General features: G+C 38.0%; 1 protein-coding gene across 1 annotated transcript in view; it reads left to right on the top strand.

The window, feature by feature from the left end:
* Positions 1-17,591, top strand: part of COL25A1 (collagen type XXV alpha 1 chain) — a 599,542-nt gene that overhangs the window by 539,319 nt on the left and 42,632 nt on the right. Inside the window, exons 19-23 of the mRNA XM_066384810.1 lie at positions 6,917-6,979; positions 11,296-11,364; positions 12,132-12,176; positions 14,053-14,097; positions 15,034-15,111. Coding sequence (XP_066240907.1) covers positions 6,917-6,979; positions 11,296-11,364; positions 12,132-12,176; positions 14,053-14,097; positions 15,034-15,111 — 300 coding nt within the window. The remainder of the gene's footprint in view (positions 1-6,916; positions 6,980-11,295; positions 11,365-12,131; positions 12,177-14,052; positions 14,098-15,033; positions 15,112-17,591) is intronic.

Below are 17,591 nucleotides of genomic sequence, written 5' to 3'. Positions count from 1 at the left end.
TGGTGCCAGCTATTTTAGTGTTTTAGTGATTAACATTTTGGAATGTACCAAGGGTTCTGGTAAATAGTTTTGTGTATATTTTATCTCTAGGCTTTGGTTAAATCATAGCTCTGCATTTATTTTAAGAGTTAAATATGCCCTGGCTGGTTGGTTCAGTGGTAAAGCATCGGTTCAATGTGTGGATGTCCTGGGTTCGATTCCCAGTCAGGGCATACAGGAGAAGTGACCATCTGCTTCTCCACTCCTCCCTCTCCCCTTCTCTTGCTCTCTCTTCCTCTCCCACAGCCATGGCTCAACTGGTTCAAGTGAATCGGCCCCAGGCGCTGAGGATGGCTCTGTGGAGCCTCTGGCTTAGGCTCTAAAAATAGCTTAGTTGCAAGCATGGCTCCAGATGGGCAGAGCATCAGCCCCACACTGAGGTTGCTGATTGGATCCCAATGGGGGCACATGCACTGTCTCTCTATCTCCCCTCTTCTCACTTGGAAAAGAAGGGGGGAAAGAGTTAAATATGATGTTTATTTTTCCTGTTTCTTCCAAGGGTAGATCTAGTTGGATTTTTCTAGAACCAGTGAAAACAAACAAACAAATAAAAATGACAGATTAAACCTGGATTCAATTATTATGGCCATGGTAGAGGAATAGAAAACGTTGAGATGTTAGTTCCTCTGCATTCTTCCATGCCCCTCTTGTCTTCCCCCACCTTACTCCTGCCCCTCCCTTCATTTCTTTATTATCATTCTCCCTTTCTTCTCTTTCTTCTTTCTACTTTGCTCTCTCCCTGATTAGGTACTTTGCAAGCAATTATATTGTAATATCTGTCAGTGGGTTGCCTTCACCCTTGTAATTCCCTTTCACACACAATCAGCAGAACCAATATGAATAGAATCCCAATTGATTTTGTTCTCAACAATAACAAAAGTAAAAACCTAAAATGCTACCTCACTTGAGATGGTGAGTGAATAGGGAGATGGTGTAATATTCAGAATATATAAAATGAGAGAAAAAATATATATGGAACAAGAGAAAAACAGGTTAGAGCAGTTCTGAACTAATTAGCACTCTTGGTAATTTATTCTTACGTTATTCATCTGTGCCCTGATGTTCTTGACAAACTCATGTTTAAAGTTTTGTCTTCACCCCATTTTTCTTAGACCTTAGTGTTGTCATTAAAAAAAACAAACACTAACATCATAAACTGAAAAGATTAATATTGTTTCAGGAAATGTATTTTTACTGCTTTTATTTTAATTATAAAGCTATTTACATTCTGTTTATCTGTATAAATCCATGTTTCCTTGATTATGGTAGCCAGTATCTGCCCTTTCAAAAGATTTCTGCCTTATGCTTCCCATGTTATTCCTAAAAGGAATCGCTGAAATTATAATTTGGATTTTCTAATTCAGGTAATTGCCTTGTGGGGCGGGGGGAAGCCCTCTAGATTTAGTTGTTTCTTCATTAAATGTAAGAGTTTAATTTTATTATAGTGCTAATTTCCTCTGTTGCATCTCACTCCCACCTGTCTTCTTAGATAAATACATGTGAATCATAACAATTTAGCAATCTTCTATTTCCATTGACTAAATGAGATTAGATATGTAAAACAGGTCTGAGAATCATTTCATAGTCCAATATAAACAGCTACTTTTCCTGTTTATTGCCCTGAGAGCTTATGTAACCTCATTTTTGTGTAGTCTGCTTTAGTCCAAAGATGATTTCCCCAAAGTGTTTTGTGTTTGAATCATATTTCAGCTGCTTCCCCCTACCTTTCTCTGATCCAGTATCCTTCCTCTGTTCCGGTTAACTAGAAACGTGATAAGAGTAGAATAATCTCCTGCTGGTTTTTGTTTGTTTTTATCACATTGAAGTATTTATATAACTGTCTGTTATTATTGCCTTTCCACTAGATATTTTAGGAGATTTTGGAACCTTTAAACTCTACATCAGTCCTTGTCAAAGAAGCAAGATTTCTTGAAAGGATTACCGTATTTCCCCCTGTATGAGACGCTCCCATGTATAGGACGCACCTTAATTTTGGGGTCTGAAATTTGAAAAAAAAAAAAGTATTACATAAAGTTGTTGAACTCAAGTTTTATTCATCATAAAATTCATACAACTCATCACTGTCAAAACTCCTATCCATTAGCTTGTCCTCATCTGTGTCTGATGACGAATCACTGTCTTCATATATTGCCTCGTCCTCACTTGCATCTATGGCATTTGAAATGCCACACTTCTACAACCACTGTATAAGATACACCCAGTTTTTACACCCCAAAATTTTCAGAAAAAGGTGCGTCTTATACATGGGGGACTATGATACATTTATGTAGGGAAATTTAATAGCTATGGCCATTTTCTCCATTTCTTCCTTACAGGATGAAAATTCATAGTAAACCTATCACTACTCTCTACCTTACACACTTTTGGTTTTGAAATCCTAAATGCTCTAGCAGATGGATATTATATCATAAAATGATATGATCATATGAGAAAATTTAGGGTTACTTTTTGAAAGAAGTTGAAGAGGTATTGAGTCTAGCCTCATCCAGGGTGTAAACCAACAGTCACCTTGTATATCACCAAATAGTTGGAGAGATATAATAATACTTCTATTTCTATTACTACTAATAATAATGAGAGCTAACATTTTTGAGCAATAGATAAGGGCAACAATAATAACAAACATTTATTGTTCACTTACTTCACTCTAGAGATGGCACTAAGTGCTTTACTTGCATTATCTTACAATAAGTCTTAATTAAGTCACCCCTAATAATGCCAGCATCTCCCATTATTTGGCAGGTTAAGATCCCAGCTTGCAAAGCCAGGCTTTATAACTCAATGCTGTAACTTTGTACCAAAAGTTCTCAAACATTTGGTCTCAAACTTCTTTATACACTTACAGATTAGGATTGAAATAGTTTTCGTCAATGTAGGTTATATTGATATTTATTGAGACTTTCGTGTTAGAAGTTAAAACTCAGAAATTTGAAAAACTGGTTATGTGTTAATTAAATAATGTTTTATGAAATATAACTGGATCTTCAAAAAAAGCAAGAAATATGACATTTTTTATTTTTTGAAAATCTCTTGGCCCTGGCCGGTTGGCTCAGCGGTAGAGCGTCGGCCTAGCGTGCGGAGGACCCGGGTTCGATTCCCGGCCAGGGCACATAGGAGAAGCGCCCATTTGCTTCTCCACCCCTCCGCCGCGCTTTCCTCTCTGTCTCTCTCTTCCCCTCCCGCAGCCGAGGCTCCATTGGAGCAAAGATGGCCCGGGCGCTGGGGATGGCTCTGTGGCCTCCGCCTCAGGCGCTAGAGTGGCTCTGGTCGCAATATGGCAACGCCCAGGATGGGCAGAGCATCGCCCCCTGGTGGGCAGAGCGTCGCCCCTGGTGGGCGTGCCGGGTGGATCCCGGTCGGGCACATGTGGGAGTCTGTCTGACTGTCTCTCCCCGTTTCCAGCTTCAGAAAAATGAAAAAAAAAAAAAAAAATCTCTTTTATGTCTGGTTTATTGCTTCTGCATTCTATCTGTTGTTTGGGTTGAAGTATATAAAAGAAAACTAGCCTTATATAGATATGTAATTGGAGAAGGGAAGATCATTTTTATAAAGCTCTTTCATAAAATTATGGGTATTCTTCTTTGGTACTACCCCAAACTTTGCAAGTGGTAGTTTCTTAACAGTGAGGTGACGTGTGGAATCTGAAACCATATCAATGAATTTTTACTACTCTGTACACTAATAAGGGTAAGTGAAAAGGCTCTACTACAGCTAAGGGAGGTAACAACAGTCTAACCAACACAGTCAGGACCATGAGTAGATATATTTATGCCTTATTTTGCTTTAGTCTTGTCTATCTGCAATGAAACAAAGAAGAGACCAGTGATTATTCTCTCCCCACAGAAAGATTGGAACTAATGTCTCTAAAGCCAATGAGCACTCTGGAATTAAATAAACATAAGTTTGTAATCCTCAAGTTAAGTATATTATTTTCTCCTTGAATAAATTGAAATAAATAAGTGTAGAAATATAGTAGATGCTTTCTTAAATTTTTCCTCTGACCGTTCTGTTTAAAAGAACTTCTTATACATTTACTCAGGAGCATTTAATATATTTTCTATTTTCTAAAAATGGAGAAAAAAACTTGTCTGGCCACTGAGATCACAAAGCTTTATTTATTTGTGAACTGTGAAACTGCATGCTTCCTCTAAGCACTAACATGAATAAGAGTGACATTTTGCAACATTTGCTTTTTTTCTTTTATTAGTATGCTTTAATGATATTTCTATTTGCTTTGCTAAACAGTGAGATCATTTTGTTTCTACTTGAGGATATACAAAAGTCTTGTCTACATGTAAACTTTCAACCTATTAACTTGCATTATATTTCCACCACAGTAAGTCATTACTAATGATACACATTGACTTTAATACAACTTTTTTGAGGGTGGAGAGGGAATATTTATTTATTTATAGATATATTTATATAATTTTATTGGGAGAAATATCTTTTAAATAAATGTATTCCCTATGATATTTTTGATTAAAAAACAAGTTGAACTATTTTAAAAGAAGTAGAGTAGTCACTATGATTTCTCTGAATATAGTTGATTTTCATTTTAGACCATTAAGAAATCTACCCAAAATTATTTGTTCAGATTGTCCTTTCCAATGTATCTAAGGGTATGGAGACAGATATAATAGACTTATAGAAATTTCACCCAAAATAACCCTAATGCATTGGTTCCCCTCCACCTTATTTATTAAACCAGTACCTTATCTGAGCCAGAGATACATCTGTTTGAGTTATATATCTATATGATGCATTTTGTAATGGCGATATCAGTTTGTTGCTCAGCCAATACCCAAGATTTTATATAGTGTATTTTAAAACCTGAAGAAATGTTGAAATATCACTACCTTAGAAAAAAAATCAAATGTATCAACATTGGCAACAGCCCAGAAATATTCCAAAGGGGGCAAAACAAACAACACAAAAGTAGGAAATATGGGAATACAACCATTACAATTTTGCTTTAAAATTTCATTATAGATTTTAGAAAGTTAGACTCTTACATTTGAGCTCACATTTTTAAGTAGAAAATAAAACTTTATGGATATGAACATTGGTCTCAGGTGTTTCAAAGACACCAAATACATAGTATCTTTTTCAACACTAAGTATGCAACCCTGATTCTATAGTCTGACAGCAACTGTGTCTTATATTTTGATTCTATTGAGACACTAGCTACTCAGAGTTAACATCAGACTACAGGTTTAAGGGCTCAGTCCCACAACACTGCCCTCACTTCGGATGTGAATCACAGGTTTGGGTCCCCTAGTTACCTGCACTTCTGTCTGACTTAACTACAAATTGAGGGTACTCACAATCACCCACTCCTACCCCCACTCAAGTTTGATAATTTGCTGGAACTCAGAGAACTCAAGAACAGACCATACTTATTATTACAGTTTATTACAAAAGATAAAAATGAACAGCCAAATAAAGAGGTACATAGGTTGTAGCCAAAAGGACTCGATCACAGGAGCCTCTGTCCCCATGTGTTTGGGGTACATCATCCTGCCAGCATGCGGATGTGTTCAACAGCTCGAGGGCTCTCTAGTCTCCTTTGTTCAGGGGTTTTATGGAGGTGCCATTGTAGGCATGATGGATTAAATGATTGGCCATTGGTGATTGAACTCAGGTCTCCAGCCTTCTTCCCCTCCCTAAAGATGGTGAGAGGAGAGGCATGGCTTAAAATTTCCACCTTCTTTACAGACCCCATCCTGAAGCTATTTAGGGGCTCACCAGGAGTCACCTTATTAGCATAAACTCAGATAAGTTTGAAAGAGGTTTGTTAAGAATAACAAAAGATGCTTCTCGTGCTCTTATCACTGAGAAAACTCAAAGGGTTTTGGGAGCTCTGTGCAAGGAACCAGAAACAAGATCAAATATATAAATATTTTTTTATTATGCCACAACTGGGTTTCCTCCAAGTGGTAGAGAAGGGGTTATGGAGGTAGGGCAAAAAAGATCTTTTTTCTTATATGCTGAACTTTCCTAATCTCCTCCTTAGCCATAACTATTGTTCAGGTATCTATTGCTACATTCTATGATTACACCCCCCCTAAACTGAAGTGGCTTTAATCAACAGTTATCTCACGGTTTGGGGCAAACAGGGATTTGTGCACAGCTCAGCTGGGTGCCTCTGGCTCAGTGTCTCCCATGAGGATGCAGTCAAGCTGTCAGGTGGGGCCCTGGTCTCACTTCAGTGGAACATCCCCTCCCAAGCGCACACATGCGGCTGTTGGCTCACCTTGGACCTCACCATGAGGACCTCTTCATAGGGCTCTTTACATATGGCAGCTTGCTTTCCCCAAAGCAAGTGATCCAAGTGAGAGAGAACAAGAAAGAGCCCTGGAGATGGACGTTGCAGCCTTTTTATAACTTAGTCTCAGAAGTTAATATATCCCATTACTTCTGCCAAATTCTGTTCATTAGGTAGGAGTCATTAAATCTAGTCTACACTCAAGCAGAGGACATTACATAAAGGCATGAATACCAGAGGGTGGGATCATTGACCCCTATCTCAAAGACTATTGACCACTGTCGCCGAAATGTAATTAATTGGATTTGGTAAATGGTAAGAAGTGCTGGACAAGAAATGAGAAAGGAAATTATAAAGACATGTATCTGGTTGGTTTTCTGCTGTTACTTTCTAAAGTTTCTCCAAAGCTTTGCTCAATGTATCCTCATTGATCAAAACCTATTCTGATTCATTTTAGAGTCAGTAGCTGATCTAAGCAAGAAAGCTAGCTATACACAATCAAAGGAGTAAAAATCCCAGTAGAAGGAAGTCAGTTTAACTTTACCTACTGACACGTGATAATGGTCTCATACGCCTATCTTTTTAAAGGGTGAACCAGGTTTCATTGGTCCTCAAGGAGAGCCAGGCTTACCAGGGTTACCAGGAACAAAGGTGAGTCTCTTTCTTTTTTTCTGAATCTTTCTGTCATACGGTTTTAGTCCATTATGTTGAAAAAAATGTGGGGTATCTTTATTATTTAAGGGACCTTATATTTTTGCCTATTAAAGAACTAAAGCAGTCTATCACCCATTCTAACACTTCTAATAGGGACACAGTATTAAATAGAGTAATAAAAAGTTAATTTTAGAAAGCCTTAGGCAAGACAACAGGAAGGTAGAATATTTAGTTGTTCCATTTGTTCCTTAAATTGCTCCTAAATTGATGTGATGCTCTTAGCTTTCTGGCCATATGTAAAAGTGGGGGTATTATGAGAAGCAGAGATAGAACTCGTTAACTCCTGCTCCTTATCACCAATTTTAAAACGTGTTTGTAAATCAACCACTATTATTCCTGCATCACTGCCTAGATTTCAAGGAGTACTGATGTCATATAGACTCCTAAGTGCCTCACCCCAAAAGGACTCATCCTGAATAGCGTTTGCAGAAAGATTATGTAATGAAAACCATCTCATGATCTTCCACTTGGCAACCTGAGACAGGGCTCTAAACGCACAATCTATATATCTCCAAATAAAAATATATGTTGCTGCAGATACAGTCAGGCCTATAGTTCTATTTTTATTTACCCAGTAAAACATAAAAAGGTACAGCTCTGAGGATGGAACTTTACTCAAGACAGATTCATGAATCAAAGGAGGGACAAAATTAGATGAAACTACATTTTTTTGTGTTTAAACCATAGCAGTCTTTGCCTCAATGTGTATTGCACTCACCAGAAATAAACCAGGATGCTTTCCAGTGGCTGGAGAAATGTGCTCATGGTCTGTTCTGGCTGAGAGGTCCTCGTTCCGGCTGGTCAGAAGAAAATAACTAATCTCAGTAAATGGAAACTATATGTGGCTAAGGGGACTGAAACTTGATCAAATTTATAAAAAATTGCTGTTTTTTTCAAGCAATTCCTTTTTTGCATAATGAGCTGTCAGGCTTATTAACAAAGTATGAGAAGTACCTGTTTTAGCCTGAACAGATTCACACAAGAAACACTTTCTGGAATAAAGAGAGAAAGAGAGCAAGAATAATGAGCATCCTTGTTCATGTGAGAACCGTTGTATTTGTTCAGTCTCGCAGCCCCAGACAAGGCAGCAGCCTCCCAGATGGGCGCAAACCAGGGAAACTGGTCAGCGCCTCAGAGAACCAGGAGTGAACTCAGTCATCTCTAAATGTTTGCAGCAGTTGGTGTTTGCTAAACAAGGGAAAATAGAAGAAACGCAGGCAATAGAGAATGGAGTTTATCCCTAAATATCTCTTCTTCAGTTCACTAATTTTAAACTATTCCAGTTTCCAAAAAAATACAGATGTAGAGCCATAACATTAACATTAATTATTGTTTATGAAGAATCCAGCCTGGTTTTCCAACAGATACTTTTATAACAAGTAATACTCTGAACTTGCAATAAAAGTAAAGATTTTACTGTAGCTCTTCTGCATTTCCACAAGAAGGGATATAGATGGGAAATCCATTTTATTAACAATATTATAAAGTTTATTTTCAACTAAATTGCCTATCTTACATGAATTGGATCATAATGGAAAAGTCATTCTTATTTAAAAATCTCTTCCAGCCAAACACTAGTTTTTTCCCAGTTGTGTAGGTAGTCTAGATTTGTACCACTCAATTCATATAAAAAACAAAAAACTAGGCCCTGGCCAATTGGCTCAGTGGTAAAGCATCAGCTCAGCATGTGGCAGTCCCCAGTTTGATTCCTAGTCAGGACACACAGGAGAAGCGACCATCTGCTTCTCCATCCCTCCCCCTTCTTTCTTTCTCTCTCTCTTTCTTCCTCTCCTGCAGCCATAGCTCAATTGGTTCAAGCACATTGAACCTGGGCACTGAGGTTGGCTCCATGGCCTTGCATCAGGCACTAAAATAGCTCAGTTGCTGAGCAACAGAGCTAATGACCCAAGATGGGCAGAGCATCGCCTGGTAGGGGGCTTGCAGGGTGGATCCCAGTTGGGGCACATGCAGGAGTCTGTCTCTGCTTCCCCACTTCTCACTTCATATAGATAGATAGATAGATAGATAGATAGATAGATAGATAGATAGATAGATAGATAGATAGATAGATAAAATAACCCTGCATTTTTACCCCCAACACAGTGAAGAGAAACCATAATGAAGGAAGATGGATAATGGCATCGCTGTATCCTCAGCATGTACCTCAGTCCCGAGAGAGACCCATAGCGGTCTAAAGATATGGGCTGTTGTTCCCAATAATTTAGAATACTCTGAGTAATGCTGTTTATTTAGTAATTTAACAGTTTTTTTTACCAGATATTCTAGTATTTGAGAATGAAGAGGAAATGCAGCAAAAGTCATATCTACTTTCCTAAAGCTTATATTTCAGTATGTGTGAGGGAGGGTGGGTGGGGAGAAAGAAGTAAATAAACAAATAATATAATTCCAGAAAGTGATAAGTAACTAATTAGAGGCATTGGTATTTAAAAAAAAAAAAGTGATTCTAGGTAAAGATATAAATATTCTACTCCTATGCATACTACAGATAAATGATTTTCCAAGGTTTCTGTTTTTCCTTGATATAAGATTGTTGTTACTATTTTAGAGGTCTTCTGTAAAATATTAAGAAAAACACCAAATATACTACTTTTTAAAATAAAAATTTCATATGTCAACAGGAGTGCTTCGGTCTCTACCCCCTGGAAAGGCCTCAGGAGCGTCCTTTCTGTCCCCTGCCCCCAGCCAAGTCTCGCGCCTTCCTCCCGCCTCCCCCATTCCCCACACCCTCTGGCTTATGCTAGGAAACCTATTGAGGCTTCTTTCATGCTTCTCCTACTCTCCCCCATCCCCACCTGCAAAACCGTAAGGCTTGCCAGAGTGGGAATGATATGCAAATAAAGATCTCGGAATTTAAAGCCCTATGATACCCATCATGGATCCAATCCTATTTTCTTCTTCTTTCCAAGATGAATCAGTTCCTTTGGTGAGGAGGATGCCTCTCTCATCCATAAACATGCTGACACCAGGCTGAATTCAAAGCCTGTTGGGTTATTGAAATTCTACCCATCATGCAGGAAGCTGGGTGGTGTACTTGGTGTTCAGGAGTCTAGAACAGCACCATCTTCCTGGAGGGTGACTTGGCAAACTTCTAAAATGTTCATACTTTTTGACACAGCAATTCCCTAACCATAAATTTATCCTAAGAAAATTACCAGAGATGTTCAATAGATTACATAGAAAAATATTACACAGAAGTTGACGATAGAAGAATACAAGTTTTATGACTTTGAGAAAGTTATTTAGCCTCTCTGAGCTTCAGTTGCCTCATCTGTAGACTGAATACTAACACCTTTCTCATCTGTCCTTAGGATTAAATGAGATAATGCATGTAAAATGTGTTGTGTAGTTTCTGTACTCATTAATAGCACAGTTATAAACAGTAGTAGTTATAAAATACAACCTACTCATCCTTCATAACATGGCTCAAGTCTCACTTTCAGGAAGCCAGTCTGGCCCATTGACAATCTTATGGGGTTTCCTCTTCTCTCATATATGACCTTACATTACTCCTCAATTCTTAACTACCTTGTTATATGGATCTTGTCTATCTAACTAGATCACTAGTTCCTTGGGGGCAGTGACCATGTTCATACTTCACAGAGCTGTCAATAGAGTAAAAGCTATAATACCTATGTGTCTTACACCATGCTGAGCACTTTATTTATAAGTTATGGGATAAATATTATAATTTTCTATATTTTACAGAAGAAACTAAGGCTTTTGGAACATAACTAACTTGGCCCAAAACAGAACTGTTAAATCACAAAGCCAGGGTTAAGACTCAGAATGTTGGTTACAAGTAGCCTGGCCGTTACAATGACAAGGTATAGCCATTACAAAACCTGAACCACTTCGCCATGCTTTATCCTGGTAGGACTGAGAAAGTAGCTGCAGGATGAAAACTATGTCTATTCCTATTTTGAGGTATCATGATGGCCCTTATCAAGTCCCCTTAAAGAACTTTTATTTACAACATAGGTGTTTGTCTGACAGGTATTTGCCAACTCATTTTCTGACCTAGCAAATGAAAATTATAATACAATTGATTGAACAGTCATTTTATTAAATGACATAATTCACATTGAGATCAATACAGTGTTGGGTACATAAATAAGTGGCAACTCTCTGCTTTCTTTAATTTTATCCAACTTACTTATTAATCTACAGTGGCCAGCTGGGAATGAGGGGATGGAGAGAGGGGTGGCCATTTACCAGTTTTGCATCTGTGACAGGGTGAACGAGGAGAGGCAGGGCCTCCTGGAAGAGGTGAGCGAGGGGAGCCTGGAACCCCTGGACCAAAGGTCAGTTGTTCTTATGTTGGAAAATAACATTCTTTGGTTTGGAAATGATGTGCCCTTTAGACTATGAAACTAAAATTCAAAAATTCTTCAACAGGTATAAATAATTTATTGAAATGCACAAGTAATTTATTGCAATACACACCAATTCAAAAGGAATTTTACAATTCAACTTTCCTGGTGTTCTCTCTTCTTTTCAATGAGTAAATTTAATAACACACCCACGTGCAAAGGGGGAGGTACTGTTGTTAATACATTATCACTCAATGGGTGTGAAAACTTACCTAGGACATGTTGAGGTGTTGTGTTAGTTTCGATGGTAACTTGATGGTAACACCTTGAAAATACTAGCACTAAGGATTTATTTGACTATTCGATCTTTATTCTTCTGAACTTCCTGCAAACTAATATGGTAACACTTTATTTTAATAACCCATCCTAGAGACACAAGAAATTATTTAGTCTTTGATGAAAAGGAAATTTATACAAACATTGTTGACACTAATGAGAATTATTCACAGAGCTTTTCCCATCCACTGGTGGAAGGGCAGTCCTCAGTTATAGTGGAGTGAAGGTTGACAGAAAGAGCGGGGAATCAACCTGTGATTGTACTTTATAAGTTTAGTATTTTCATAGCTAGCATTACATACAGCCATATACTGTGGCGGTTAAAATAAAGTGTTTCCATTTCTATGAGTCACTGATAACTTCATTTTCTGTTCTTATCTCCTCTTTTTTCTCCTTTTCATCTTCCTATTCTCCTATAATAGGGGAAACAAGGTGAATCAGGAACTAGAGGCCCAAAGGGGTCAAAGGTCAGTAACTGGGCAATCATTTTAATGTAACATGAGGCCTTCAAGAGCTGTACTTTTTCCCTCTTCTACAGAGAATTATGTTTTAAATGAAACTTTTTCACACACTGGGATTACAATACATTCATCCCTATGATGATATCTGAAAACAATTGGTTTGTTTCATCTTGTTTGTTGTTGTGTTCCCATGCTTCAGACTATTCATTAAGTGAAATTATTTCCTGTTTCAATAAGCATAGTTTCTTTGGAAAAAATTAGTTTTGTTCTTTTTTTTTTTTTTTTTTTTTTTTTTTATACAGAGACAGAGAGAGAGTCAGAGATAGGGATAGATAGGGACAGACAGACAGGAAGGGAGAGAGATGAGAAGCATCAACCATCAGTTTTTTGTTGCGACACCTTAGTTGTTCATTGATTGCCTTCTCATATGTGCCTTGACCGAGGGCCTTCAGCAGACTGAGTAACCCCTTGCTCGAGCCAGCCACCTTGGGTCCAAGCTGGTGAGCTTTGCTCAAACCAGAGGAGCCCGCGCTCAAGCTGGCGACCTCGGGCTCTCGAACCTGGGTCCTCTGTATCCCAGTCCGATGCTCCATCTACTGCGCCACCGCCTGGTCAGGCTAGTTTTGTTCTTAATTTAACTTATATATGGTATGATCTCATTTTTTATTTTTTGGCTATCTTTGTGACAAATGTTCAAATTATATTTTGCTTTTAAGTTAGTTGATGCCCTTCACTACATTAAAATTTTACCACCAGTTGAAATTCTTTCCTTTATCACATTCTTTAGAATATTTGCAATTATTTATACACTGTTAGCAGACATGTGTTATTTAAGATGCGATTAGCTAATACATGGAAAAATTGGTACAAAAATGAAGAAAACAAGGCAGAAATTATTCTCCATTCATTGCAAATTTAATTATTATGGGTCAATGTGGATGGATAAAAATTATAATCCCTTTTCCTGCTTCTCTACATTGGTCCTTACCCAGTTTATAGGAATATATAGCAAGATATATCAAAATGCTTTGAATTCCATTTAGGAAAAGCTCTCTATGAATTTAAGGCTGTTTTAAAGAACCTTCAAATCTACCCAGATTCAAATCTCTTCTCCAACATTTCTGTTTAGACTTCTGAGAATTTTGAGTGTTCTCAGAGTGATGTGTGTTCAGTTTGAGACTTGCACTATTCCTGGTGGTCTCTGCAATAACACCATAAATGGAACTTCAGAGATTTTTCATATTGCATTTAAAAGAAAGAGAGCAGGGTTTGCCCTGACCCTGACCTTCAGCCCTGCCCACCAGTCCGGGCTAGCTGCTGTCCACTTCAGCACCTCTGTGTGTTAAAATGCCTGTACCTACTGGAAAATTTCTTAAATCCCCATATCAGAGGAAGGCCTATCTGGTGACCTTTCCCTTCTGATTCTCCCTAGAATGAGCTTTCCCTTCCTTCCCTGTCTCGATTATTTACATGTCACTTCTCAGAGGAAAGACAATCAAAGTGGTTGGCTCTTTTTCCCTTTGCCCCGAATCTTTTCATGTAAAGGCAAGGACAGGGCTCAGTCTGAGAGGTAAAAGTGTACTTTGGGTGTCATGGAAAACACATGCTTTTCTGTTGAAGATCCCTAGTGAGAGAGCTAGCAAAGATGTTGTTATTCCAAGATACTCTCTTATCTGAAAGGGGAATTTTAATTCACTTCAAGATGTATCTTAAAGAAGCATTTGACACATTGGGGTTATTATTCTTCTAGTTGTGACTCTTACTTAAGAAGTTTGTATTAAGGGTGCTACGGTATAGTATTAAATACCTCTTTGGATCTGAGATATTTCTAGACTGTTGTTCTAACTACTAATTAGATTTTTTCTCTTTTCACTGGTGAAAGGGTGACCGTGGAGACAAAGGAGATTCTGGAATCCTGGGACCAAGGGTGAGTGTCTCTCATTTAAGCTGTTGCCCCCCACCCCAAGCCCAGCTTTAAAGTATGTGTCTATGTGGATTTTTACAGGGCACCTGGGCAAGTAATAACCAATAGCAACACTGGATGTAGACTCCTATAATTATTCTGGATTACTGCCCCTTTCCTATTATTTTTCATTTTTGTCTACAATGAATGTATAGATTCTGACACATAAAATAAGCTCAAAAGAAGATCTAAGAAACTCTCTCAATCTTCTTTCTCTTTTCTAAATGAGCAATAGCAAGCCCACAGTCATCCAGCTAGTAGAATTTTCCATTTTTGGATTAACCCAATTATTAAAAAAAGCAATAACCTGTATTTCCAGAGCCTTTTCTATACACAGGTAGAGAATTAGGACACAACTAATGGAAATTCAGCAACAGAGTTAATGAGTAGGATAGAATTCTTAAAAATATTTGTATTGTCTTTTGTGTTCTCTGGTTTTATTTTAATAGAATTCTATTTCTATTGGGAAAACCAGGCATTTTCTAAGAACAGTGTTCTATCTTCTTAAAGACTGAGGAAGTAATCTAGATGACTAGAAAAGTTTAGGGGTTGCTTTAATAAATATGGATAAAGCCAATTAATGTTTGTAAGCCAAATCAGAGTAACCTACATTTCATAATTTTCAGAAAACAGTTTCAGAGATTGAGTCATATCTCTGTTTAATTCAGATTTCATATCATTAACATACCACAGACAAGGAAGTTAGAAACGGTTTGCCTCCTTTGAAATAAGGACAAAATTCAAGCATGATTATGTATTCTAAAGTGCGGTTGTGCTTTATTGGGAATTGATGGTAAAAAATAAAAAAGAGCTGCAAGTTGCTGTTTCTGTTTTTGCCATAGTTCCTTCTATATCCCAGCCTAAGCCACATGACTTTCTGTTGGTTGGTTTTTCTCATAGGGTCCACCTGGTCAAAAGGGGGATCCAGGAGCCACCGAGATCATAGACTATAATGGCAACCTCCATGAAGCCTTGCAGGCAAGTGACTGCTCCCTGCCCTGACACAGACAGTGACCCTGATGAGCACCACGTAATGTGTGCAAATATCAGCTTCCTCACTACAGGGATCCCCAAGGTCCACTGCTAAAAGCACACCTTCTCCCTATTCTGAACCCATCCCCCTTTTGCTGCCCCAGTCTACCCTCTTTATTTCCTAGCATTTTTCAATCTTTCCTTTCTCTTTTACCTTTAGATTTACTTAAGTCTCACCTGGTTTAAACCTTGTGTTAGTTCCACAGATCTTTGCATCTTGCTTGAAAATCAAGCCTAGCAAAGCAATGAACAGCCCTGTGGTTCTGGAGTTGAAGCTGTTTAGGTTCAAATCTCAGCTCTTTGCTTACTAAATGCACAACCTAGGGCAAGTTAACTTTTCTGTGCCTCAGTTTTCTCTAAAACAGGAACAGTCATAGTCTCTACCTAATGGGGTTGCTGTGAGCCGTAAATGGTTACATGCCTGGCCCATAATAAGTCCGCTATGAGTGTTTCTTATTACTACTACCATTCAATATTTTCCCCTTCCATTAAATAAAAACCATAGCCTGAGTGGCATGTCTCCATCATTTTGCATCCTGCTCATCCTTTCCATGCTTAGACTCCTGCATTCTAGCCTGTATCATCATTCTGTTGTAACTCCTCTAAAGATCACTAACAACCGTTAGGTCAAGCACATTGTGCTATCACCCTTGACTTCCGTGTGACATTTATAGTAAACCACCTTCCTTTTAAGACATTTTTTTCTGGTTTTTCTGATCCTCTACTCTTACTTCTTCCACTGTTGTATTGAGATGGACCCACTCTATTTTTATATTTTCAGTTTCTCTGTTTGTTCCCTAATTTTTGGCATATCCTCAAGTCTCTGGTCTTTTCTTAATACAGTCATTCTGTGTTCTTCTTCATTATGGCTGCTTCTAAATCTTTTATCACCAGGTCTGATTTGCATGTACCTCCAGCTATCTAGAAATATGTCATCTATAAATGCACCATTGCCTTATCAACTTCCACCAAGACACAAAATTAAACTGGGTGATCCCCTTTCTTAACTAACCAATTTCTATTGATGATCCCATAAGTCTTTGAATTTCTTGAAATAGAAACTTTAGAGTTATTATTTTTTTAATCAAGTAAGAAGCAGGGAGATGAAAGACAGACTCCTGCATGCACCCTGACTGGGATCCACCTGGAAACTCCCATCTGGGGCTGATGTTCTGCCCATCTGGGACTGCTGCTCCGTTGCTCGGCAACTGAGCTATTTTAACATCTAAGGTGAGGCCTTGGAGCCATCCTCAGCACCCGGGGCCAACTTTCTCATTCGAGCCATGGCTAAAGGAGGAAAATAGAGAGAGAGAGAGAGAGAGAGAAAGGGGGGGAGGGGTAAAGAAGCAGATGGTCGCTTCTCCTGTGTGCCATGACCAGAAATCAAACCCAGGACTTCCACATGCTGGGCTGACACTCTACTGCTGAGCCAACTCTAGGCCAGGGCCTAGAGTTATTTTTAAACCATTTGTATTACTAGTCCTTTATCCATTATATCTCACCTGATGCATCTGTTTCCATTTTCAAAGTATCTTCTTGGGAGAAGTGTCTGTTCAGGTCCAAAAGAGTCCTTTTAAAGCATCCTGTGCATGAACAGGGCCTGGCATGGAGCAATTTCTATGTCCAGAAATTCAAAGACTTATGGTATACTTAACAGAAACTGGTTAGTTAAGAAAGAGAATCACTTAGCCTAAAACTGAAATCTCTGGTTTGATTTCCCCTCTACTACTAATTAGCTAAGTCATTTTGGGGAATCAATGTATCTAGACTTCATTGTTTGCATCTGTAAAATGAGGATTTTTTAGAATGAATTTTTTTTTCTAAAAATCTAACATTATGCTTAAGATTATTTTCAGGAGCTCTTGAACACTTTTTACTAGTGTGCCTAAACACAATGTACTTTATTAAAATTCTGATACCTGCATCTTGATAAGAGAGGATATTTGTGCTCAGTTTCTTCTTCTCATCTGGAATTCTGCATGAGTGTAAACAAGTAAAAAATTCATCATAATCGACTAGTTTATATTTATATCTCAACCTCTAAAGATTTATTATTCTTATGGGCTTGTTAGGGAAGCTGTATGTTATGCTTGTAAATAGTTTATATTTATTTGTTTTCCTAATTATGTACTCTAATGGATGAAGAGTCCTTAATAAAATGAACTAAACTAAATAGCCATTAGATTGAGAGTAAGTAGCAGACATTTATTCTTCTAATTCTCTTGCCAGTGATGAATTTTCAGTTTTGCCAATTTCCTTTCACTATTGCCTCCTCTAAAAAAATCTGCAAAAAAAAGTCTAGGATAATTTGATAAATAGGAGTATATAACAGTTATAAAGATATCACATTACAAATATAAATTTTTACTGCTGCCTCTATTGAAAGTTATTTACATGAACATTTGCCATAAGCCATTTATTCTGAG

The sequence above is a fragment of the Saccopteryx leptura genome, chromosome 5, assembly GCF_036850995.1.
Source record: "Saccopteryx leptura isolate mSacLep1 chromosome 5, mSacLep1_pri_phased_curated, whole genome shotgun sequence".
Taxonomy (NCBI): Eukaryota; Metazoa; Chordata; class Mammalia; order Chiroptera; family Emballonuridae; genus Saccopteryx; species Saccopteryx leptura.
The sequence above is the reverse complement of the archived record's forward strand: the minus strand, read 5'-3'. Positions and strand labels throughout refer to the sequence as shown.